The sequence below is a fragment of the Myotis daubentonii genome, chromosome 3, assembly GCF_963259705.1.
Source record: "Myotis daubentonii chromosome 3, mMyoDau2.1, whole genome shotgun sequence".
Taxonomy (NCBI): domain Eukaryota; kingdom Metazoa; phylum Chordata; class Mammalia; order Chiroptera; family Vespertilionidae; genus Myotis; species Myotis daubentonii.
Window position 1 is genome coordinate 169,384,985 of NC_081842.1, and position 25,432 is coordinate 169,410,416.

Consider the following 25,432-nt stretch of genomic DNA (forward strand, 5'->3'; position numbering starts at 1 on the left):
AGTGAAATGCCTTCACAAGTCTGTGTTCAAGGTAAATCAAGTCCCATTATCCATGGGTCCAGAAAGAAATGAGTTCAGCCAGGTCAAGTCTGACCCTGACCAAAGTAACTCACCATCCATGGTCCTTAAGCGCTTCAACAGGTTAGAACCAGATGAGGTGAAACAGCATTCCGCTTTGAGTATTATCTCTTCGGCAAGTGCTGCTTAAGTGAAATTTTTTCTTTTGCACAGACCAGTTCTATAACTTTTCTCTAATCCTTAGTTTCTTTGTATTTGCAATGAGGATATGAATATGTCTTGCCTCATGGTAGTTGCTTTGAGTATTTCATGAACTATTGTAAGTAAATAATCTATCACAATACCTGCCATAAAATACATACTCAGGATATATGTTTTCTTTGTATTAGTGAACCCTCATAAATTTGTTTCTAAATCCTTTGAAACCCTCACATGCAGGGGTGGTCATGTCGCTGGGTGCCAGGTGTGCATGGCTGTGTGACTGTGTGTGTGTGTGTGTGTGTGTGTGTGTGTGTGTGTGTGTGTGTTGGTGGGCACAGGGATCAATGTACTGGGAAACCCATAACAGTTTATTTGTTTCTAAAAAAAGTCTAGCACAGTGTCTTAGACATAATGCACTTAATATATTTGGTAGAATTTGTTAAAATACATTTCTATCAATGGCTTATTGTCATGTGCTCAGCAAGTGGTGATAAAAGTACCAGGACTTCTTTAAAATAAAATTTTCTGATGTATGTTCCAGGTAGATATCAAAGAATCAAACAATTAAAATATAATTAAAGTATCTTATTTTTTCTTTCTTTCATAAAAACATGTCTTGAAGTTAAGTCTTGAGTCACACTGTAAGGAAGTACTTACTTCCTGTAGTTCTGAGAGGCACACATTTCAGTTATTATGGCTGCATGAAATAATATTAGCTCCTTAGCAACATGACTCAAATTTAAGTTACCTCATATACTGTGAGTACCTGCATACAATATAAACTTCACTGCTAACTCTTCATTCTAGAGTCACAGTATAAATAACAGGTGTGTGTCTGAACAGTGACTAGTCACATTTCTTCTTTCAAAGTCTGTCAGTGATCAGTCACTGCACAGTGTTACTCAGTTCACACACAGACTGTAAATCCCATTGTTGTGTTGCTTACTTGTCAGTCAGCAATACAGGGATACTACAGGCACAATAATTGAACATTTAAAGCACTACTACTATTGGATAGTATTCATGGTCGTCATAATTCTTTGGGGTATTTAAATGAAAATGTGAAAGTTTGCTTTTATCACCAAGAACAACATTAATCCAAGCAATGGACAGAGGAATTATTTCAACTTTGAAAGCCCATTATCTTATGCAGGCTTTTGAATAGGCTATCGATGCCACAGTTGAAGACCAAGCATTATGTTTAGCTGTGTTTTAGACGAAATATGACATAAAGCATCCAACTGAAGATATTCAAGCATCATGGCAGGAGGGAACAGCAAGTAACATGGGTGCAATATAGCAGAGACTTTCAGTGCATTGTGCAAATAACTTTGCAGAATTCAAATCAAACATAAATGGAGTTGTAGAAGACATGGCTGACTGCTGAAATTTGCCTGCCACTACTGGAGAGACTAGATATGCTGCCAGTAGAACTCAGTGGAAGCAAACCTGTTGACATCCATGAGGACGGTGGTTGTGATGAAAATGATGATGTCCCAGAGGAAGTGACGCTGGGAATCAACTCCACCCTAAAGGAACTCTCAGAGATGTTTCTAAGCATTGCAAGCACGGAGGATAAAAGTTTGGAAGCTAAACCAAGCTTAAAAAGGAGTATGACAATTCACTGCCACTAGAAAAAAATGTTCACTCCAAATTATAATTTACATGATGAAAAGAAGGCAAGCACTGTTCAAATTAATCTTGGTAGTGTTGTTTTCTTTAAAAATATTTATTTTATTGATTTTAGAGAGGAAAGGAGAGGAAGAGAGATAGAAACATCAATGATGAGAGAGAATCATTGATGGGATGCCTCCTGCATGGCCCATACTGGGGATGGAGCCCATAACCCGGGCACGTGCCCTGATCAGGAATGAACTTCCTGGTTCATAGGTCGATGCTCAACCCCTGAGCCACACTAGCCAGACTTGATAGTTTTTTGTTTTTTCTTTTTACAAAATAAATAAAACATCGTAATTCTTGATGCTCCTAATGCTTACAATGACAGTATACTAAATAAATATTGGCTTTACTAGTTTTTCATTTCCCTATACATGTATAACCAACCGCACAAGTGTTTAATGTTTTGAAAAAGGTTTTGAAAGAGCTTTTGAGAACAATCATAGTTTTCCTCATGGACTGTTTTGCACAGTTTCAGGTTGCAGCATGCTTGTTTTTATGGTCTCCCACTACTGTGCAAAGCAAGAACTTCCTGCATTAAAAGACAACATATTTCCTATACCGTGGATATACTGAATTCATAATTTATAGCCTGAAAGTATTTTATATCTCTGAGATACAGAGGAAAGCTATTAGGTGTAAAACACACATTCTTCAATGATTTCTGAAATTCAAAAGATCCTAATTAATAATTTAACATTCCAACTGACTACTGATGGCTATCTTGTTAGAAATCACCTAAGGTATTTTAATTCCAGATCTATATAAATACAGTTGTATCACATTTGGCATAGACCAACTAAGTGAAAAAATACTCAGACAGAGGAAGACAATAAATACCATATAATCTCATTTATATGTGTAATCTAAAAACAAATAGGCAAACAAACCCAAGAAAATAGATACAGAGAATGGATTGGTGGCTGCCAGAGGTGGGGGTGGAAGGTGGGCAAAAATGGGTGAAGGCAGTCAAAAGGTACACATTTCCACTTATAAAATCAAGTCTTATGGATATAATGTACAGCATAGTAACTACATATTGCATATCTGAAAGTTCTAATCACAAGAAAAAATTGTATGTATGGTGACACGTTAATTAGACTTGTGATCATTTTGAAATATAAACAAATATTGAATCATTATGTTGTACTCCTGAAACTAATATGTTTTATGTCAATTATATTTCAATAAATAAAACACATATTAATTATACTTTGTGCAAACAAACAAACAAATCCTCGCTGTGGCCAGTATGGTTCAGTTGGTTGCACATTGTCCATGCACCAAAAGGTCACAGGCTTGATTCCCGGTCAGGGCACAGGCCCGGTTGTAGGCTCGATCCCCAGTAGAGGGCGTGCAGGAAGCAGCTGATGAATGTTTCTCTCTCTCTCTCCCCATCTCTCTTTCTCTATCTCTAAAAATATCAATAAAGTATTTTAAAAATGCCAAAAGTTTCTTTATTTTGCAGTTTTATCTGTAGTCTATTGTACCATTCAAAGTGAAAAAAAGCTGCCAAGGAGGTATAGAGTACGATAAAGCAATGTTTCCTAAACATTGTTCATTCATATGTTCAGCTGTACATATGAATCACCAGGTGAACTTGCTAAAATGCAGGTTCATATTCAGTGGTTTGGGTTATCCAGTGACAAGCTTCTAGGTGATGTGGATGCTGCTGGTCTTGGGGCCACACATTAAGTTGCAAGGCTTTAAATAAAGCCCTTGAAATCATTTTAATAGAAACATTTAAACACACACACAACATGTCAATGATACTTAAGATCCATATAAATATTACAAGAGTTGTATTTAGTAGGGCTTTGCTTTTCTTAGGTATCAGGACAAAGTGTCAGAACTGGAGGTAGAAATGCTTGAAATTAAATAATAGTATCAACTTAATTTTCAAAAAATATTCTCTACATTTTTCTCTACTTTAGTTTCCATGAATTAGTCTTGGTTGGGAAGATCTTACTGTCTCATTAACCCTCAATTACCTAGCTAATAGGGAAGAGGTACTGTGAATATATTACATAGACAATCTATAATTTCACTTTAACATCATTTATGACCATTAGAAGCCATTATATCTTATATTAATGTAGATGCTAATAAACATAAAATTAATGGCTTTGGGCTTCACTTTCTTAGTTCACTTTTAACTCTTACGCTGAAGTGATATAATTAAGTGGAAAATATTCAGACAGGCTTGGGTTCCAATTTTAGTGTGACCACTTAATAACTGAATGAACTTTACTATGAATGCATTTTTCTTCTGGAAAATTGGTTGGTAATGCCGAATATGTAGTTTCATGAGGATTAAATGTATGCTAAGCCTGTGGTATAGATATAGTGCTTCATTGAAATGTCATGAGGTAGAAAGGTACCCTAAAAAACACATTTTGAACAGTCTGTTTCTGAAACATGTAAAAGTTATCCTGTGATATTTTCCTTTTTAAAAAATCCTCGCCTGAGGACATTTTCTTCAAATAGATTGTTTTAGAGCAAGAGGAAGGGAGAGAGAGTGTGAAAAATATCGATGTGAGAAACATCATTCAGTTGCCTCTCGTACATGTCCCATCAACAAATACAGAAACTTAGGCTAAGAGAAGTTACTAGATTTCAAAGCTACGCTTTTGAATATAGTATTAATGGGCCTTTAACTACATAAGAAGGCATGCAAACCACCAAACCTGGTGTCTGGTACAATGTGAACACACACAAAAAGTTATTTATTATTATTTTCATTGCACATTCAATTCTTAGGGCATCTGGCACTCCTAGGCTCAACAAGAAAAATAAACAATTTTATAAGTCACTAGAGGCCTGGTGCATGAAATTCATGCACTTGGTGGGGGTCCCTCAACCAGGCCTGTGCCCCCTTGCAGTCTGGGAGCCCTCGGGGATGTCCGACTGATAGCTTAGGAAGCTGACAGTCAGACATCCTTAGGGCTGCCGTGGAGGCAGGAGAGCTGTGAGCCTGGCTTCTGGCTGAGTGGCACTTCCCCTGTGGGAGCGCACTGACTACCAGGGGGCAGCTCTTGTGTTGATCATCTGCCCCCTGGTGGTCAGTGTGCATCATAGCAACTTGTTGTTCCGCCTGTTTGGTCGATTTGCATATTAGCCTTCTATTATATAGGATTGGCAAAACAGTCATGGAATCTATTTCAACTCTGAAAAATACTGAAAAATGAATTCTTTTAGTAGTTTTTAATATTTGGACTACTAAAGTGGTTAGAGACAAACCTAACATATGAAAGCATTCTATGTGCAGAATGAGAATAGTTTTGGTCACTATAGCTGATGCACAAAGTCTTAGATGGAGTGGTGCATAATAAAATATAGACTATTCCACTATTCATAAAACACTTTCTTCATGTGATCTGGGGTGCCATTTAATAGGATCATAATAAAACTTCAACTCTAGCCCTTGAACTAAACCTCTGATCTATCATTTCTGAATTTTCTAAGGAAAACAATAATAGTACTTAATTATTATTATTTTTATTTCATACAGATTTCTTATTAAAGTGTACTATAAAATTTTAGAAATTTAGTCTATTTTTGCCATATGTGTAGGTGCAAAACATTTGTATGCAGATGCTATCGTTAAGTGAGAACATAAGTTAGATAATAGTTGTCATAATTTTACTATCCAATCCATGGTGTGATATAGAACAGAAATCTTCAAAATTTTTCGTCTTAAGATCCTTTTACATTCTAAAAAAGATCACTGGCAACCCGTAAGAACTTTTGTTTATATGCTTTATGTTTATTGGTATCTACCATATTTTAATTTAAAACATATTTATTTTTTGTTCTTAAGTAACAAGAAAAAAAACAATGACATGTTAATATAGGTAACATATTTTTATACAAAGTAACTATATTTTCCAAAACAAAAACATTGAGTGAGAAGAGTGACATTCTTTTTATTTTTGCAAATCTTTCAATGTTTGGCTTAATAATAGCCAACTGGATTCTCTTACATACTTATGTATTCAATATGTTGGGGTACATTGTTTTGAGTGAATTATATAAAATAAATCCAGCCTCACATAGATATATAGTTGCAAAGGGAAAAAAATTTAAAAGCCTTTTAAAATAATTGTTATTATTATTATTATTTTTTGCCATTACATCAAAACTCAACAGTGTCAGTTTCTTAGGGGATAATTGCAATGTGCAATCTGAAACTATATTAATGAACTTTTCTTTCTCTTTATACCAATACATTAAAATCAACTGGTCTGTTTTCCATTTTGAATGGGTCTCTTATTCATGTCAGATTTTATAACTCATGGATTAGTTGTTTGAAAAATGTTGCTTCACTGAATTAAACAAATTTTCCAAATGTTGGCACATTTCATAGTATCAGAAAAGCCTTTAAGTATTGGGAAGCTTTCAAGCTCACAGCAGCAGATAAAATTTTCCAAAATTTTAATTTTTGCTTAATAGCTCTAATTTTATTGTTGGCAACAAACACTGTCAGTTGTTTTCTTGAACTGTCAAGCTCACTTTGTTCATTTTTGGCAAAATGTGTGCCAAATACCCAAGTCTAAATAACCCAGTCTGTCAGTTCTTCTTCTTTTTTAATAGACATTATTTTTTTAGAGCTGTTTCAGGTTCACAAAACAATTGAGCAGAAGAGATAGAGTTTTCCCGTATACTCCCTACTGCTTTATAAAAAAAGTTCTGCTTTTGTGATTGGACTAATCTAACACTACCCTTTTATTTTCCCTGAAACAGTAATCAGAGGATGATAAAGGCACTGAAAATAACTTTAAAAAGTGAGCTTTTATGATAACATTATTAACCTTTATCCCTGTAAACCAGTATCAATCTTTGAATTAATTAGGCCTATTTATCTTTGATAATTCTTTTTCATACTTTTAAGAAAAAAAAGTATCAATTTTTTCCAATTATTTTATTTTTAAAATTTTTATTGTTGAGAATATTCCAGATATTCCCCTTATTCTCCCCCATTGCTCCCCTCCACCCAGTTCCCACCCTGCACCAAGCCTTCATCACCCTATTGTCTGTGTCCATAGGTAATGCATATATGCATATAAGTTCTTTGGTTAATCTCTTCCTGCTTCTCACATCCTCTGCCCACTTCCCTCTGTTCCATATTTCCACACCTCTGGTTCTATTTTATTAATCAACTAGGGGCCCGGTGCACGAAATTCGTGCAGTGTGTGTGTGTGTGTGTGGGGGAGTGTCCCTCAGCCCAGCCTGCCCCCTCTCACATACTGGGAGCCCTCAGGCGTTGACCCCCATCACCCTCCAATCACAGGATCGGCCCCTTGCCCAGGCCTGACGCCTCTGGCTGAGGCGTCTGGCCTGGGCAGCGGGGACCCGCAGCTGCAGCGGCCCCGCGATCGTGGGCTTCGCTTTAGGCCCAGGCAAGCTAGCTCCTGGGACTGCCAGCTTCGACCATGCCCAGCTCCCATCGCTGGCTCCACCCCTACTTCCTGCTATCACTGGCCAGGGCGGAAAAGGCACCTGATTCTCCGATCATGGCTGGGGGGCAGGGCAAAGGCAGCCCTGGGGCCGCCTTTGCCCTGCCCCCCAGCTCTTAGCTCCCCCCTGGGTTTCTGATCACTGTGAGTGGCAGGGGGCTTCTTCCTGCTTTCCCTTTCGCCTCCCTGCATTGTGCCTACATATGCAAATGAACCGCCATCTTGTTGGCAGTTACCTGCCAATCTTAGTTGGCAGTTAACTGCCAATCTTAGTTGGCAGTTAATTTGCATATAGCCCTGATTAGTCAATGAAAAGGGTAGCTCGTACGCCAATTACCATTTTTCTCTTTTATTAGTGTTGATTTATTTTATTCATTAGATTCCTTGCTCATTTATTTTGATTTTTAGATTCAATTGTTGATAGATATGTATTTATTGCTATTTTATTATTCATTTAAAATATCTTTACTATTAAAAGTATTATATATGTCCCCTTGTTGTTCATATTATATATATATATATATATATATATATATATATATATATATATATATATATATATATAAAATTTTATTCAGAGAGGAATGGAGAGGGAGGGAGAGATAGAAACTTCAATGATGAGAGAGAGTCATTGATCAGCTGACTCCTGCACAGCCCCTACTGGGATTAGAGCCCAGAACCCAGGCATGTGCCTTGACCAGAATTGAACCATGACCTCCTAGTTCATAGTTTGGTGTTCAACCACTGAACCATGCCAGCTGGGCTTTTTTTCCCCCCCTCTTCCTCCTTCTCCTACTTCCTAACTGCTTTTTACTTGCTGCTTTTAAGATTCTCTCTTTGTCTTTTGCCCTTGGCATTTTAATTATGATCTGTCTTGGTGTGGGCCTCTTTGGGTTCCTCTTGTTTGGGACTCTCTGTGCCTCCTGGACTTGTAAGTCTCTTTCTTTCACCAGGTGGGGAAGTTTTCTGTCATTATTTTTTTCAAATAGGTTTTCAATATCTTGCTCCCTCTCTTCTCTGTCTGGCACCCTTATAATGCAAATGCTGGTATTGTCCCAGAGGATCCTTACACTATCTTCATATTTTTTTATTCTTTTTTCTTTTTGCTCTTCTGATTGGGTGTATTTTGCTTTCTCATATTCCAAATCATTGATTTGAGTCTCAGAATCCTCTACTCTACTGTTGAATCTCTGGAAATTATCCTTTACTTCAGTTAGTGCATGCTTAATTTCTGACTGGTTCTTTTTCATGTCTTTAAAATTCTCACTAAGATACTTGAAAATCTTACTAAGTCCCTTGAAAATCTCACTGAGGTCCTTGAGCAACCTTATAACCATTGTTTTGAACTCTGTATCTAGTAGTTTGCTTGCTTCCATTTCATTTAGTTCTTTTTCTGGAGATTTCTTCTATTTTTTTCATTTGTGACATGTTTCTTTGTCTCTGCATTTTGGCTGCTTCCCTGTGTTTGTTTCTATGTATTAGGTAGAGCTGCCATGTCTCTTGGAATTGGTAGAGTGGCCTTGTGTAGTAGGTATCCTGTAGGGCCCAGTGACTCAGCCTCTCCAATCACCTGAACTGGGCACATTAGGTGTGCCCCTGTGTGGGCTGTGTGCACAGTCTTTTTGTAGTTGAGCCTTGATTGTTGGTGTCACTGGGAGAAATTAACCTCCAGGCCAATTGGCTGTGATGACCAACTGCAACTACAGTGGAAGAGTTGCTGTGCAGGAGTTATCCTTACTGAGCAGTCTGCAGATGGCTTCTACCTGTGTTTGGCATGGAAGTGAGGCCAAGCTGTCTTAGGCCTTTTTTTTTTTTTAAGTTCTTTATTGTTGAAAGTATTACATATGTCCCCTTTTCTCCCCATTGTCCTCTTCCAGCCTACCCCCAGCTCCAGCCCGAGCCTTTAACACCCCCCCTATTGTCTGTGTCCATTGGTTATGCTTATATGCATACAAGCTTTTTTGTTGATCTCTCTCCCCTCATCCACGCTTCCCTGCCTTTCCTCTGATGTTTGACAGTCTGTTTGATGATTCTATTTCTCTGGATCTTTTTTTGTTCATTAGTTTATGTTGTTCATTATATTCCACAATGAGTGAGGTTATCTGATACTTATATTTCTCTGACTGGCTTATTTTGATTGGCATAATGCTCTCCAGGTCCATCTATGCTGTTGTAAATGGTAAGAGTTCTTTCTTTTTTTTATAGCAGCCTAGTTGTAAATTGCACTGCTATGAACGGAAGGGTGCATATGTTCTTTCTGATTGGTGTTTCTGATTTCTTGGGATATATTCCTAGAAGTGGGATTACTGGGTCAAATGGGTCAAATTTTTAATTTTTTGAGGAAACTCCATACTGTTCTCCACAGTGGCGGCACCAGTCTTCATTCTCACCAGCAGTGCATGAGGGCTCCTTTTCCTCCTCATCCTCAGCAGCACTTGTCATTTGTTGATGATAGCCATTCTGACTGGTGTGAGGTGGTACTTTATTGTTGTTTTGATTTGCATCTCTCAATGATTAGTTACTTTGAGCATGTTTTCATATGCTTCTTGGCCTTCTATATGTCCACTTTTAAGAAGTTTTTATTTAGGTCCTTTGCCCATTTTTTGATTGGATTGTTTATCTTCCTTTTGTTAAGTTGTCTGAGTTCCCTGTAAATGTTGGAGATTAAACCCTTATCAGATATAACATTGGCAAATATGTTCTCCCATGCAGTGGGCTTTCTTGTTATTTTGTTGATGGTTTCTTTTGCTGTGCAGAAGCTTTTTATTTTGATGCCCATTTGTTTATTTTCTCCTTAGTTTCTATTGTCCTAGGAGATGTGTCAGTAAACATATTGCTTCAAGCTATAGCTGATATTTTGCTGCGTATGGATTTTACTAAGATTTTTATGGTTTCCTATTTTACATTTAAGTCTTTTATGCATTTTGAGTTTACTTTTGTGTATGGTGTAAGTTCATGGTCAAGTTTCATTTCTTTGCATGTATCTGTCCAATTTTCACAACACCATTTATTGAAGAGACTGTCTTGACTCCACTGTATGCTCTTGCCTCCTTTGTCAAATATTAATTGAGCATAAAGGTTTGGATCAATTTCTGGGTTCTCTGTTCTGTTCCTTTGGTCTATATGCTTGTTCTTGTGCCAGTACCAGGCTGTTTTCAGCACAGAGGCTTTGTGATATAAGGTTGTGATATAACTTGATGTCTGGTATTGTGATCCCTCCAAATTTGTTCTTTTTTTCCAAGGATTGTTGCATCTATTTTTGTTTTGTTTTGTTTTTTTATTCCATATAAATTTTTGGAGAGTTTGTTCTAGGTCTGTGAAATATACCGTTGGCATTTTAATAGGGTTTGCATTGAATTTTTAGATTACTTTGGCTAATATGGACATTTTCATGATGTTAATTCTACCAATCCATGAACACAATATATTCTTCACATGTTTATATCTTCCTCTACTGCTTTTTTTTAACAACCTGTAGTTTGCTTAATAATGCTTATTTCAAGTACAGGTCTTTTATCTTCTTAGTTAAGTTTATTCCTAGGTTCCTTAAATTTTTTTTTTGTTGCAATTGCAAATGGGATTGCTTCTTTAGTTTTCTCTTTCTGTGAGTTCATTTTTGGTGTATAAAAATGCCATTGATTTCTGGGTGTTAATTTTGTATCCTGCTACATTGCTGAATTTATTTATTAAATCAAGTAGTTTTTGATGATGTCTTTAGGGTTTTCTATGTACAATATCATGTCATCAGCAAATAATGACAATTTTACTTCTTCTTTACCAATTTGGATGACTTTTATTTCTTCTTCTGGTTTGATTGCTACGGCTAGCACTTCCAGTAGTATGTTGAATAGGAGTGGTGAAAGTGGGCATCCTGTCTTGGTCTTGTTCTTAGGGGAAATGGTTCTAGTTTTTGCTCTTTAAGTATGATATTGGTTGTAGGTTTTTCATATAAGGCTTTTATTATGTTGAGGTATGATCCCTCTATTCCCACTTTGATGAGAGTTTTGATGAAGAAAGGGTGCCTTTTATTGATAGGTATGGGGCAGGCTGATGCCAGCTGCTGCTTGTTTGAGAGATTTTAGGAATCTCTGAAGCCTGAGCCAGAACAGGCCATTCATATGGAAAAGCCACTGAAAACAGCTTGGGTGAGGCTGTAAATTGGATGGGGCAGGGTCTCATGGATCACCAGGGCAGATCAAACAGTGAGAGACAGGCTGATAGAAACTTAGATATGGCTGCCAGTTATCTCTGCTATGGGGTGGGGGGTGTCTCAGCATAGGAACAATGCCCCCCTGTGAACACCTCTGTCTGGGAGAAGGCTGCCCTCAAGCTCTTGCTCCAATGACAGACACTTCAGCTTCTTCCTGTATGTCCTTGGATCTCCCTGAGCCATTGCCCCAGCATTGGAGTTTAGAGGGACGAGTCCATGTAAGTTTGTGTGCTGGCCCTTTAAAAGGAACTGCCAGAGTCTCTAGCAACCTCTGCATCACTCAGCCACAATCCCTGATGGTTTTTATAGCCCGAAGTTATGGGGTGGGGTCTGGGCAGAGAAGCTCTGGAACTCTGAGCTAGGGGTCTGCTGTGGGGCTGGGACCCTTGGCATCCACAGCCAAGATATCCCTCCTGATTGAAAAAAACACCACATGTGGGTACTGACCTGTCCATTCCAAGCTTCCACCCCTCATGTCAGTCTTGATGCACTTTCTTTACTTCTCTAGCTGTAGGACTTCTTTCAGCTAGATTTCAGGTAGTTCTGAATGATCGTTGTTCTATATTTTAGTTGTAATTTTGATATGGTTGTGGAAGGTAGCAAGCATTCCAGCCACCTATGGAACCCTGTTGGTTCTCTCCAAAAAGTATCAATTTTTAAAAACTAAAATGAAAACTAAATATTTAAATAACCTAGCATAAAATTTACCTGCATACTGAAAAAGAAACTTTTTTTGGTCTGTTTTTACATTATCAAAACTCATTAACTTATCTTCACAGAGCTAGAGCTATTAGTTTATATAAATTTATATAAGAAATATGAACATACGTGGCAAAATACCAATCATAACTTTAGTAGAGATAAGTGAAGTTGAATTCATTATTGATCTAACAGGAAAGATTAGTGCCTAAGAACATAATAAGATAGGAAAGCTTTTAAAAAGCATCAGACTGATAAAGATAATTATTTTTGTGTACCCCTAAAGAAAGTAAATTTGGGTCTACTTTATATTGGAGAAAATGGAAGTAATTGTAGAACAAAACATATGGTATGGTAAGGACACAAAATATTAAAAAATGATTGAGACTTTTATTACTCCCCAAAGTCTGAACATTAGAATTTGAATTTAGCAAATGAAGTTTTCCATATCAGTGGTTACTTGCCAACTTGGGGTGAAGTAAAGTGGAAAAGGCACTAGAAAACCTTTGGGATTGAAGGATATTTTCACTATCATGATTGTGGCAATAGTTTCATGCCTTTTTGTATATGTCAAAACTTACTGCATTGTAAACTTTAAATATATGCAGCTTATTGCATGTCAGTTATACTTAATAAATATGTTTTTTAAAACCTCCCCCACCCCAAGTACACCCAAATCTGTTAAATTACAGTTATATAACTCTTCATTGAGATATGGAACAAGATCCCTATAAAATGGTCTTACATAATTTCAGAATGAAGACCACCTTATTGATTTCTCACTTTACATAAGTTGTAGACAAAAGCATTTCAGTGAAACACTGGTAAGAATATATATTTCTTAAATAATTGAGAACCAAATGCTAAAGTCAACAAAACATTAGATATAAATTGCTCTCAAATAAGTAACGTATGTTTTATCCTTAAAATGCAATGCTAATCTTTCATTTTGAAACTTTTAAACAGTGCAAGCTAAAACAGATGGTTATCTCCTTAACTTCTAAAATACATTATAATTCTATAATTATCAAATATTACTAATAATGTAATGGTAACATATACATAATGCACATTAAATTGATTTTATTTTTTTTAAGACATTCAAATGAATTTAGAGTTACTTCACAGTCAAAACATCAAATTAATAATGTGTAAGATTAAGGGCAAGAGTATAATTGAAGGTTGGGTAATCACTTTCTTATGAAAGAGTCATGGTTAAGCATTTTTCATGATTTTATATAGTTGGGTGTCAATGTGATATTTAGGTATAAAACTAAATTAAGATATATGAAATCTATTAGTAAATAAAATATGGTCTAAAATAAGCTTACATATGAATAAGATTATTGGTGTCTGTAGTGGAAAATGTTTTGATTTTAAAAACTCAACCAATCCTTCTTTTTCTGGCTTCAGAGAGGCTGACTGTGTGAAACTTTGGCACTTACTTTCCGATTGTATTGGGTAACATTGTAAGTTGATTGTCGTCCACTTTCAGAGTAGTTAGTTTTTTCAACAGTCCTAAAACAGAGAAGTTTTATTAATATACAAGAATAGATTTCTGATGGAAAATGCACTATAAAAGAGATAAAATAATTACTTGTGATGAATGTTTGTTATGCTAATTGGCTGCACTCTGCTTATATAAACCTACAAACTGATATCTGTGTGCAGTCTAGTTTTGACCTTCCAGTTGCAAAAAATTACTTATGTCAACAGGAGTTCAAGTTCATCAATGCAGACAAGTAAACAAAACATAGGGCTCCATAGAAACTTGAGTTGACAGTAATACTGCCACATTTCCATTTTCTATTATGCAGCAAATGGGCCAGATGAAATTTTTCAAAGCAGATGTGACTTAATATTTAATTAACTCCTAAACACTAATAACTAACATTCCTGTTATCATACAAATGGAAAACAAGTCTGAATTAAGCCCAATAATTAACAAATGGGTACTGAATTAGTACAATGCAGTGGTTATAATTATAGACTTGGAAAATTACAACATATGACGTCATACTCTTTGTTACCATAAAACCTTGACTTGGATCAGCAGTAAGCAAAAAAAGTTGAAATTTTAATTACACTATGCAGAACTTGCCAAGAATGAAATTTCAACTATTTATCTCTGCTGTCTGATTTATGCTCTCCACACCCATATTGCTTGCTCTACTCCCACGGTTTTAATGAATATTAACCACAGAGTAATTGAGAACTACTTCCTTTATCCAGCTATAGCATCCTATCTAATAAAAGAGAAACATGGTAATTAGCGTACGACCGCTACGCTTCCCATTGGCTAATCAGGGCGATATGCAAATTAACTGCCAGCCAAGATGGCGGCCGGCAGCCAGGCAGCTTGAAACTAACATGAGGCTTGCTTGCTTCAGTGACGGAGGACTCCAACGTTCCCCGCCTTCCGCTGCCGGCTAAGCAACTATGTTACAAATATAGAAGCTAAACAAACCCCCAGAAACCTGCTTTCAGCGAGGTGGGATCTCAGAGCTGGAGTTACACATTGTTTCGATTATAGAACCCAAACAAACCAGATACCTGCTTTCATTAGCAGCAGAGGCCTCAGAGCTGGAGCCAGAGCTAAAGCTGGCTCAGAATAAAAAGAAAAAAAGGAGCAGTTGGGAGCTTCAATCACCCACCAGCCTGAAAACAGCCATCATTCCCTCATCCAGGCTGGCCAGGCACCCCAGTGGGGACCCCCACGCTGAAGGGTGTGTGACCAGCTGCAAACAGCCATCATCCCCTCACCCAGGCTGGCCAGGCACCCCAGTGGGGACCCCCACCCTGATCCAGGACACCCTTCAGGGCAAACCAGCCAGCCCCACCCATGCACCAGGCTCTATCCTATATAGTAAAAGGGTAATATGCCTCCCAGCACTGGGATCAGCGGAGCCGAGAGGCCTCCCAGCACCGGGATCAGCGGAGCTGAGAGGCCTCCCGGCACCGGGATCAGCATGACAGGGGGCAGCGCTCAAACCCCCTGATCGCCCTGCGGCTCTGTGTTTGACAGGGGGCGGGGCCACAACCTCCCTATCCGCCCTGCTCTGTTCGTGACAGGGGAAGGCGCCCCAACCTCCTGATCAGCTCTGCTCTGTGCCTGATATGGGGGGAGCTCCCCAACCCCCTGATCGCCCTGCGGCTCTGTGTGTGACAAGGTGCAGTGCCCCAACCCCCTGATTGGCCCTGCTCTGTGGGTTATAGAGGGTGGTGCCCCAACCCCCGCCCCCCCCACGGGCCCTGCTCTGTGTGTGATGGGGTAGAGCCATAACCTCCCCATCGGCCCTGCCTGAGTGTGACAGTGGCGGCACCCCAACCCCCTGGTCGGCCCTGCTCTGTGGGTGATAGAGGGTGGTGCCCCAACCCCCTGATCCATCCTGCTCTGTGTGTGACAGGGGGTGATGCCCAAACTCCCCTATCGGCTCTACTCTGTGAGTGACAGGGGGGAGCTCCTCAACACCCTGATGGGCCCTGCTCTGTGCGTGACAGGGTCCAGCGCCCCAACCCCCTGATGGGCCCTGCTCTGTGCGTGACAGGGGGAGCTTCCCAACCCCCCTGATCGACCCTGCTTTGTGTGTGACAGGGTACGGAGCCCCAACCCCCCTGATGGGCCCTGCTCTGTGTGTGACAGGGGGTGGTGCCACAACCTCCCTATTGACCCTGCCTTGAGTGTGACAGGGGGCAGTGCCCCAACCGCCTAATCGGCCCTGTTCTGAGCCCGACCAGGAGCTGCACCTAGGGATTGGGCCTGCCCTCTGCCACCCGGGAGCAGGACTAAGCCAGCAGGTCGTTATCTCCCGAGGGGTCCCAGACTGCAAGAGGGCACAGGCCAGGCTGAGGGAACCCCCTCCTCCCCCCCCCCCGAGTGCACAAATTTTTGTGCACCGGGCCTCTAGTCTACATTAATAACAGGCGAATATGTAAATTGACCATACCTCCATGACACCCCACCGCCAATGAGGGGAAATATGCAAATTAGTGGGACAAAGATGGTGGTGGCCACAGAGCCAGCCAGAGCAGGTGGGAGGCTTGGGTTGCCCCTGGCAACAGAGGAAGCCAAGCTTCCCACCTGCTTGGACAGGCAGCCGAAGGAGGGGCCTGTGGGTGGTGACCATGGAGCCGGCCTGGGCGCATGGGAGGCTTGGGTTGCCGGGGCCAGCCACTGAGGGAGGGGCCTGCCAATGGCCCAAAGCCCCTCACCCAGGCTGGCCACACCACCATGGGGTGAGAGTCCCCGCTGGGGGCTGTGTCCAGCCTTCAAACAGCCATCAGCCCCTCACCCAGGCTGGCCAGGCACCCCAGCAGGGACCCCCACCCTGAAGGGGGTGTGGCCAGCCCAAAAACAGCCCTCAGCCCCTTACCCAGGCTGGCCACGCCACCCCAGCGGGGACCCTCACCCCATGGGGGCATGGCTGGCCTGCAAACTGCCCCAGTCCCTTACCCAGGCTGGCACCATCCCCAGTGGGGACCCCTACCCCAATGGGGGCATGGCTGGCCTGCAAACCACCGTAGGCCCCTCACCCAGGCTACCCTTCCCCACAAGGGAACCCCCACCCTAATCTGGGACACCCTTCAGGGCAAACCAGCCAGCCCCCACCCATGCACCAGTCCTGTATCTATACTAATAGAAGGGTAATATGCTAATTAGACTGGGAGACCTTCCAGGAGACCTCCTGGACGTTCTTCTGGACAAAGCCAGAGGTAGAGGCAGTAAGGGGCCAAGTGGGGAAGGCAGTTGTATGTGATCAGGCTGGTGGGGGGTCTGTTGGGGGTGATCAGGCCAGTGGGGGGCCAGTTGGGGATGAGTAGGCCTTCAGTGGGGGTCAGTTGGGGGCAAGCAGGCTGGCGGAGGGGGAAGTTGGAGGTGAGCAGGCCAGCAGGGGAGCAGTTGGGGGTGATCAGGCTGGAGGGGGGGCATTTGGGGGCAAGCAGCCGGGCAGGCAGAGTGGTTAGGGGCAATCAGGCAGGCAGGCAGGTGAGTGGTTAGGAGCCAGCAGTCCCAGATTGTGAGAGGAATCCCAGATTGGAAAGGGTGCAGGCTGGGCTGAGGGATACCCCTCCCCCCCATGCACGAATTTCATGCACCGGGCCACTAGTAACATATAATATCAATATGGCTTAAACAGCCAAAATCCAGGGGCAAAGCATTAATAGCTGGCTAATTTTTTTGTTTCACATTAGAAATATGCACATGTATTCTAGACTACTTGTTTTGCAGAAAACTTGTTCTGATGGGTACAAGTTTGTGTTTGGGAAATGCCATTAAGCAAAGTAAAACAGATTTTTTAATGAAGTTTTTCTAGGAGTTTTCAATATATTACTGTAGCAATGTGTCTGTCCAAAGTTATGGCATTTGTGTATGTACCTGAGGATTATCTCGTACAAGCAGTGTTTTGTGAACAGGCTTTGAGAAGATCATGCCCACCCATTGCAAGTATTGTAAGGATTCCTTAAAGGCCTTGAGTAAGTCACAAAAATTCTGAAATAAAGCTGTGGCTGCACTTTAAATTGCAGTATGATCGGTTACACAGTCTTCAGAGGCACTCACAATCTCTACTCTGAGGGAGAGAAATGTGATCCCTGTCAGACTGCTTGGAAAAAATGCCCGTAATATTTAGAGTTTAATACATCAGCTCGTGACCCCAGGACACAGCACTGAAAACAGCCCAGCATCTGAAAACGAGGACAATGCACATTGGGGTCATTTATCTCTGAAGCTGGGACACCCACTGCCATATTCATCTCTGTTCAAAGGGTGACTGAGTCACCTTAGCTTCTCTGGTGTGCTTGCTAAAATATCAACCTTGAACGTGTAAAAGAACTCCTGAGCTTGCTCATCAATTGTGAAAGGAAAACAGGACTATGACTCATAGGTAAATTTTCTATGACTTGTTAACTCTGATCAAACTGGTGGAGCTGGAGGAGGGCTGATTTTCTCAACATCACTTGACGGGGTCACAGGAAGTTTTGGGCTGAGCCATCACCAGGAAGCCAGCTAGGTCTCAAAGCCTTCTTTAAGAGCATTGCAGTGCCCAGGTGTGATGTAGTAGTGAGAAAATTGTGAGTCAGGTTAAGAATTCAGGCCAAAAGATTGATGTAATAGATGTTTCTAAAGAATGGGGGAGTGGCTCTGACAATTGACGGACGTTTCTACAGCTTTGAAAGTTGAAGCAAGTTAGACCTCCCTGCTTAGTTCCATGTCAGTGTATTGGAACCTCACTCATTTGTGATGTGGTTACTTTGTCACGCATATATTCCATCCAAGAGGCACTTCTTGAACAGATACTGGAGCTTTTGTAGGCACCTGATTGCCCTTGGAATGGTATTAGGCCAGTGGCCTCACCATCATTGCTACTCATTATTTTCCTCTGGCAGATAATTCCTTCACTGCATTTCTATATCACATCTGCTTGGACTCTCCTTGTCTATCTTACAGGAACCAAAAGTATTTCATCTTATTCTTTGCCTTCTACTTTCACCCTTCCCCAAGTCCCAACCTCTTTACCTTGTACTCCAAACTAGGAAGTACTAAAGAGAAAGAAAAAGGAGGCCTTTTACCATGATTTTAGCTATTAATATATAATTAGTAGTAAATATATTTAAATATTAATGTAATTTATTTAATACTGTAGCTGATATTTACAAAAAATTAATACACATGTAATAGAATTTTAAAAGCCTAAATACTGTGCACTCATTCAATCTAAGATTATAATAATAATTACACTATTATAACAGCTAATATTTAGTACTTACTATGTTCCAGGCATTATTGCAAGCAATGTTACATAGATTAATTCATTTATTCTTCAAGGTCACAGAGCTAGCAGAAAAGCCAGAATCTGAACTGCTAATTTCCTAGCCTACTTTCTTAAAGGAAGATAGTTTAAACAAATAATTACAACATATTTTATCTCTTTATGTGATATTTTTATTTCCAGGGTTTCTAATTGGTTATTTTTTAAAATAACTACCTGTTCTTAGTCATAGCTTCTGTTTTTATTTTATAAGTTATTATTTTGAGACAAACATTTTTCTTCCTTTTATCTATTTGAAGATCTAAACATACTTAAACTCTTTTTTTATATTGCTTGATGACTTCAGTTTCCCTTGGGTAAACTTTCCTACTTGTTTGAATATTCGAATTGCCATAATAATATTAGCTTAAATTTCTTTTGGTTTACATGCTCATTTGTGAGGGTGAATGTATTCTCATTATCTATGCTCACCCCTGCCTGTCTGGCAGTTTCATGATTATCTTCATCTGACCCTCATGTTTCTGGAGTTCAGAACTAGGTCTTACATTAGCAACACGGTGTTCTCATCCCATGTGGATATTGCAAATCTAGTCCAAACCAGCTTGTGACTAGCCACAGTTTCCAGCAGTGAATCTTTATATGTTCTTGCCTTCCGCCCTAGCTTCACATATTAGCTGTAGGTTTTTGCAGCAGTCTCTCTTCACAGATAAGGAGTTCCTTCTTCAAGCTCCTGTAAATTTGAGTTCCCTTGTTATGTTTAAGGTCTTTTTTTTTTTTTTTTTTCACAGCAGGAAAGGAATGTAAGTCTGCTACTGCTGTTTGAGGTCTGGAGTCTCTCAGGCCTGGGGTTACTGGTTAAGGTAGATGTTCATTCTTCTTAAGTATGTCTAAATTATTTTATTTTCTGAATATCTGAGGAGCACTTACCATATACCAGGTATAGTTCTTGGTATCAACGAGGCAGTAACGATATGAGTTATTTTTCTATTCTCATTATGTCTTTGAAGAGGTATGGAGTGGTGTTTGAGTAGGAGTGTATCTTGACTGGAGAATGCTCTTTTTACCATTATACTACCTTACCTTCTATTGCACAAAAGAATATTTCCTAAACTTGCTTGATCATAGGTTTGATTTAGGATGTTTAATAAACATACAGATTAGAGGGCTTATCACAAACTTACTGAATAAGAATTTTCAGAGTGAGAGTGTGGACATGTGTAAGTGTTTAATAAAGCATTCAGATAAGTCTTATGACAGAGCAGATTGGAGAAATCTATACTAATAAAAGGGTAATATGCTAATTAGACCAGACATCTTCTGGACATTCATCCAGATGTCCTTCTGGAAAAAGCCATGGTGGCGGGGGCCAAGGCAGAAGCAGTTAGAGGTGATCAGATTGGCAGGGGAGAGCAGTTAGGGGTGACCAGACCAGCAGGGGAGGGCATTTAGGGGTGACCAGGCCAGCAGGGGAGTACAGGAAGGGCAACCAGGCTGGCAGGGGAGGGCAGTTAGGGGTGACCAGGCTGGCAGGCAGAGGCAGTTAGGGGCGACCAGGCAGGCAGGGGAGCAGTTAGGGGTGATCAGGCAGGCAAGGGAGCAGTTAGGGGAGACTAGGCTGGCAGGCAGAGGTGGTCAGGGGCTATCAGGCAAGCTGGAATAGGCAGTTAGGTGCTAGCAGGCAGGCAGGGGAGCAGTTAGGGGCATCATGCCACCCCCATGCATGAATTTTGTGCACAGGGCCTCAAGTATTGTTATAAATATGTGATTATATAAATCAAAAAGTCATCAAATTGAGAAGGAAAAGAAAAGCTATCCTGTCTTGTTAAAATTACATTCTCAATTAGCCTGAACATGGAAGTAATAGGATACTAAAGAATAATTTGGGAAACTACCTTGTCTTCTAGCTTCCCTTCAACCAGGCTGCCTCAGTTGTGACTTACTTTTCAGAAGGATTAATAAGTTTCAGAACATATGACATGTTTAATTCAGAGTGTTAAAAACCATATTCCAAAGTTAAGTTATTTGATGATTACCCTACTTGATGAGTTCTCTCAGAAATAATAGCAAGAGAACTATGCAAAAAATTTACTCATTATTTAAATTAGATTCTTTTATTATTCTACTAATATAAAAATTTAAAACAAAAGTGGATTGAATGCTAAATATATACTAACAAATTATCTGCCCTCATGAATCTCAGCATGCAAAAGACAATATGTCTTTTTAAAATAATAGAAAATAAAATAAAGATATTTTATATTTATTGTATATTTATCTTATTTCTAGATCACAGCAATGTTACAATAGTATCAAAAATAGATTATAGCTACACTATGTAAATAGAAGCTACTGTAATAAAATTACTATAAATCTAAGATATATATATACTACTTACAATAACATTTTCAGTTAGGAGATCTGAAAAAATTTAAATATATCAATTTAGTAAGATCATTTTCATAAGAGAGCCTTCTTGAATTTGATAACTAGTTACCATCTCATTTTAAGATAACAGTAAAATACTATTTTATCATCTTGAATAATGAACTTGCTAATTTATTAATATCAAGCTAACAGTATATTCCCCACATCTACAGACAAACTATACTGCCAAGAAAGAAAATTACATATTTGACAAACATTTATGGCAAAATATATTCTCACCTATAGAGTCCGGCAACTGTTGCAACATATTGGATGACAGTAAGAGGTCCTCAAGGGCTTCACATCCGGAAATGTCCATGTCCACTGTTTCTATTCTGTTTTTTGACATATCCAGGTACACCAACATCTTTAACTTCCCTATAGACTTGATGACATTGCATAAACTCAGGGTTAGCTGAGAAACTTTCAAAAGATATTTTAATGTTGTAAAACCACAAATTAAATTAATTTTAAAAGAAGCTACAACAATAACAAGTGTTGGCAAGAATGTGCAGAAACTATAACGCTTATACATCGCTAGTAGAAACATAAAATGGTGCAGCCACTTTGGAAAAAACAGTTTGGCAGTTCCTTGAAAAGTTAAATTAGAGTTTCTATATGATTCAGTAATCCCTAGGTATGTATTCAAGAATGAAACATATGTCTACACAGAAACATGAATGTTCGAAGCAGTATCATTCACAATAGCCAAAAAGTGGACACAATCCAACTGTCCATTAATTGACAAATAGATAAATACAATGTGGTATATCTGCATGTGGAAATATTATTTATAAAAAAGCACTGATACATGCTACAAAATGTATGAACCTTGAAAACATATGCAATGAAAGATGCTAGTCACAAAAGTCCACCCATTGTATGATTCCATTATATGGCTATCCAGAATAGACTGACTTATAGGGAGTAGATTAGGGTTGCTAGAGGCTGGGGGAAGAAGGGAGTGGGAGTTACTGCTAATGGCGTCAGGGTTTCTTTTAGAGGTAATGGAAATGTTCTAAATTTAGATTTTGGTGATGACTGCACATCTATATGAGTGTTCTAAAAACCAATGAATTGCATTCTTTAAATGGGCGAATTTTATGATATGTGAATTATATCTCAATACAGCAGTTAAAAACACGCACAGCAATAATCTCAAAGTTGCCACTGAATTAAATAACATGAAGTTGCTACCAGAGCACCATATGTTGACATGTTGATTCTTAAAATTTCAAATGCATAAGAAAGGTTTTACATGGTGCTTTGGACTTTATACTAAGCAGATTCAATATTTTGTTCACTTAACAATAATTTTTGAGGATCTACTGTGAGTTAGGGCTTGTGTTATATACCAGAGAACAACCATGACGAAGTCAGCTAAGGATGGGGAGAGACTGGTCATGATACAGACAAAGTCTTTATCGTGAAGGAGCTCAGAGTAATGAAGGGAACCATCAAATAAACAAATGATTATCATACCCTGCGATATGGCACTGAAAAAAGCATGTAGGGAATGCCACAGAAGCATAGTCTTGCAAGTTGCCTGGAAGACACTGCTCGTCAAGAAGAGAAGAACCCGTACATGGAAGAGAGAACAGCACATACATTCCCAGAGGAGTGTGAGAAAGCACGGCATGTTTGCGGAAGGTGAGAAATTCAAAGTGACAGCATATCGTGATGAAGTTAGGATGATAAGAAGCCAGCTGTTAAAAGGCCTTACATGTTACGCGGGGAGATATGCACTCTATCTAACAGGCACGGAAAGCCGTTCAGGGCTTTTCAGATGAAAAATGACATGACTGGACTTGCGCTTTGAAATAATAACTTCAGGGAATTGTAAGGAGAAGATTCGTGACTGGAGTCAGAGTGACTCATTAGGAAGATCTGGAAGCAGTTTAGAGGAGGAGGTGAGAGGGACCTGAATTCATGCAGAAGTGAGGATGAAGAGGCAATTGGCTCAAGAAAGATGTCGAAGTGAAATGATTGAGTAACTGATCGCTGAGCAGGGGGCAGGAATCAAGTCATACCTTGGGCAGAAAGCAAACAGTAATGGCTTAGTAGAGACAATGGACAATAGGACTTCAAGCAAGATGAAAGTCTTAATTTACCTTGTCTTTAAGGGCATGTCTTGCAAATAAATGTCTCACACATACCAGTGTTCAGTGGTTCATCTGCTTAGTCTACCTGTGTACACTTTACTATAGCGTGTCTACTTATTTGACAAAGTATAAATAACCAAATACAGAAAATAAATTTATTACAAACACAAGCTCACAGCTGGCACTGTGCTAAGTACTTTATATTTATTATTTGATTTAATGCTTTATATTCTTGCCACTCAAAATGTGCTTCGCAGACCAGCAGCACTGGCGCCACCTGGGGGCTTGTCTGTAATTCGGACGATTAGACCCACTCCAGACCTACTGAGCCAGAATCTGCCCTTTCACTCACATTAAGGCTTAGAGGTTCAGGACTGTTACCCATTGGGTTCCCTGGGAAGCAGAGACAAAGAGAAGTTTATGGGAGAGTGTTCTTAGAGTCAATAACAGTGGGAAGAAAGAGGTAAGGAAGGACGTAGGATTGGGCAGATGAAGAAGTTGGGCTGTGATCAGGTCTTGAGGAAGTTTTCAGCTGACCCTTTATGGAGCACTGAAGTGAGAATTGCCTTAAAGTTGTCCTGAGTGGAGTGAAGGGGCCAGGCTTTTACACCCCTGCATGGATTGGTCATTGGATGGAGGTCTCCCAGAATAGGGTTGTGACCCTGGGTGAGGAGGTTCTCTTCAGCTGAAGGCAGTTCCTGAAGAGGGTGGGGAGCTGCAAGCAGTATTCCCAGAAGCTGGGGAAATAGAGTAAGCTCTTCATTCCAGGAGGGTGATGCAGCATCGACTGCAAGTAACCTTCCAAGGTTACCCCATTAATAAGGGGTAGAGCTAAACTTAAAGTCACCTTTATTGGATTACTCACTACAAAGCCTATTGATTATATTGGCAATTCTGCCCTCTAACTCCCAAAGTAACACAGCACTATGGCTCTAGCCCTGCTCCCTCCACTCCCAACAGTGGGAACAAAGTTAGGGAGTAGGTTAATACTTGCCAGACTAGGAACTGAGTACTTTGGGTGAGTCAGGCCAGAGAGCTGAGCTTCTCCCCATGCCTAGCAATATGTCATTTGGAAAAATACTGTCACTTTACTTACAGCTTTCCACCCCAAGGAACTATTATGTTGCCTTATCTCATTCTTCTCTTCCGGTGAGCAAGGGAAAAATGATATATGTGTTTATGTGTGTGTGTATTTTTTGTTCCTTTATTATGATTAACTTTCTTCTTTGAAGCTTCTTTCATTGCTATCTCTAGGACAACTCAAATATTTTGGTTTAAAGTTTCTAAACATCTTTTTAAAAAAGCAAAACAAAATAATTCTTTGGTGTTTCTTTTTAATTTTTCTAAACTCTCACTCTCAAGCACCTTATAAAGGCAATAGTATCTTAGAGTGAAAGAGGTCTTGAGTCCCAGTATCTCAGAGTCCTTGAGGATATGGAGTGTCCCTCCAACAGCCCTCTGGACAGAGAGGCCATGGTGAACAGTGGAGAGCAAATGGGAAGAGCAGAAGCCATCACAAACAAAACAAGATATTGAAGTTTGTTTAAAAAATAAATGTGGACTCAATACATTGTCTACTCATGTTTTGGTTGATTGATCTCAGAGTGATGGTCACAAGACAGTTATATAGAAGAACAATTTTTCATCATTATCTATTTGCTTCTCTGATGTATGAAAACTACAGTGGAAAAATGATAGCCCAGGCTTCTACAATTATTTAAAAAGTACATTACCTTAATGTGTTATGATAGATGAATTAATAATAAAATAAACTTGCTTTTATTCCTGTGTCTTATGACACTAAATTTTTAGGATTAATCATTCTGTGAAACAGACACATAGGCTGAAAACCACATTCAAGATTAGTCTTTCAAA

The 25,432-nt window shown here is 39.7% G+C and overlaps 1 protein-coding gene across 1 annotated transcript in view; it reads right to left on the reverse strand.

The window, feature by feature from the left end:
* Nucleotides 1-25,432, reverse strand: part of LRRC7 (leucine rich repeat containing 7) — a 495,371-nt gene that overhangs the window by 121,231 nt on the left and 348,708 nt on the right. The window contains exons 10-11 of the mRNA XM_059689215.1: nt 21,696-21,840; nt 13,707-13,779 (exon numbers count right to left, since the gene is read on the reverse strand). Coding sequence (XP_059545198.1) covers nt 13,707-13,779; nt 21,696-21,840 — 218 coding nt within the window. The remainder of the gene's footprint in view (nt 1-13,706; nt 13,780-21,695; nt 21,841-25,432) is intronic.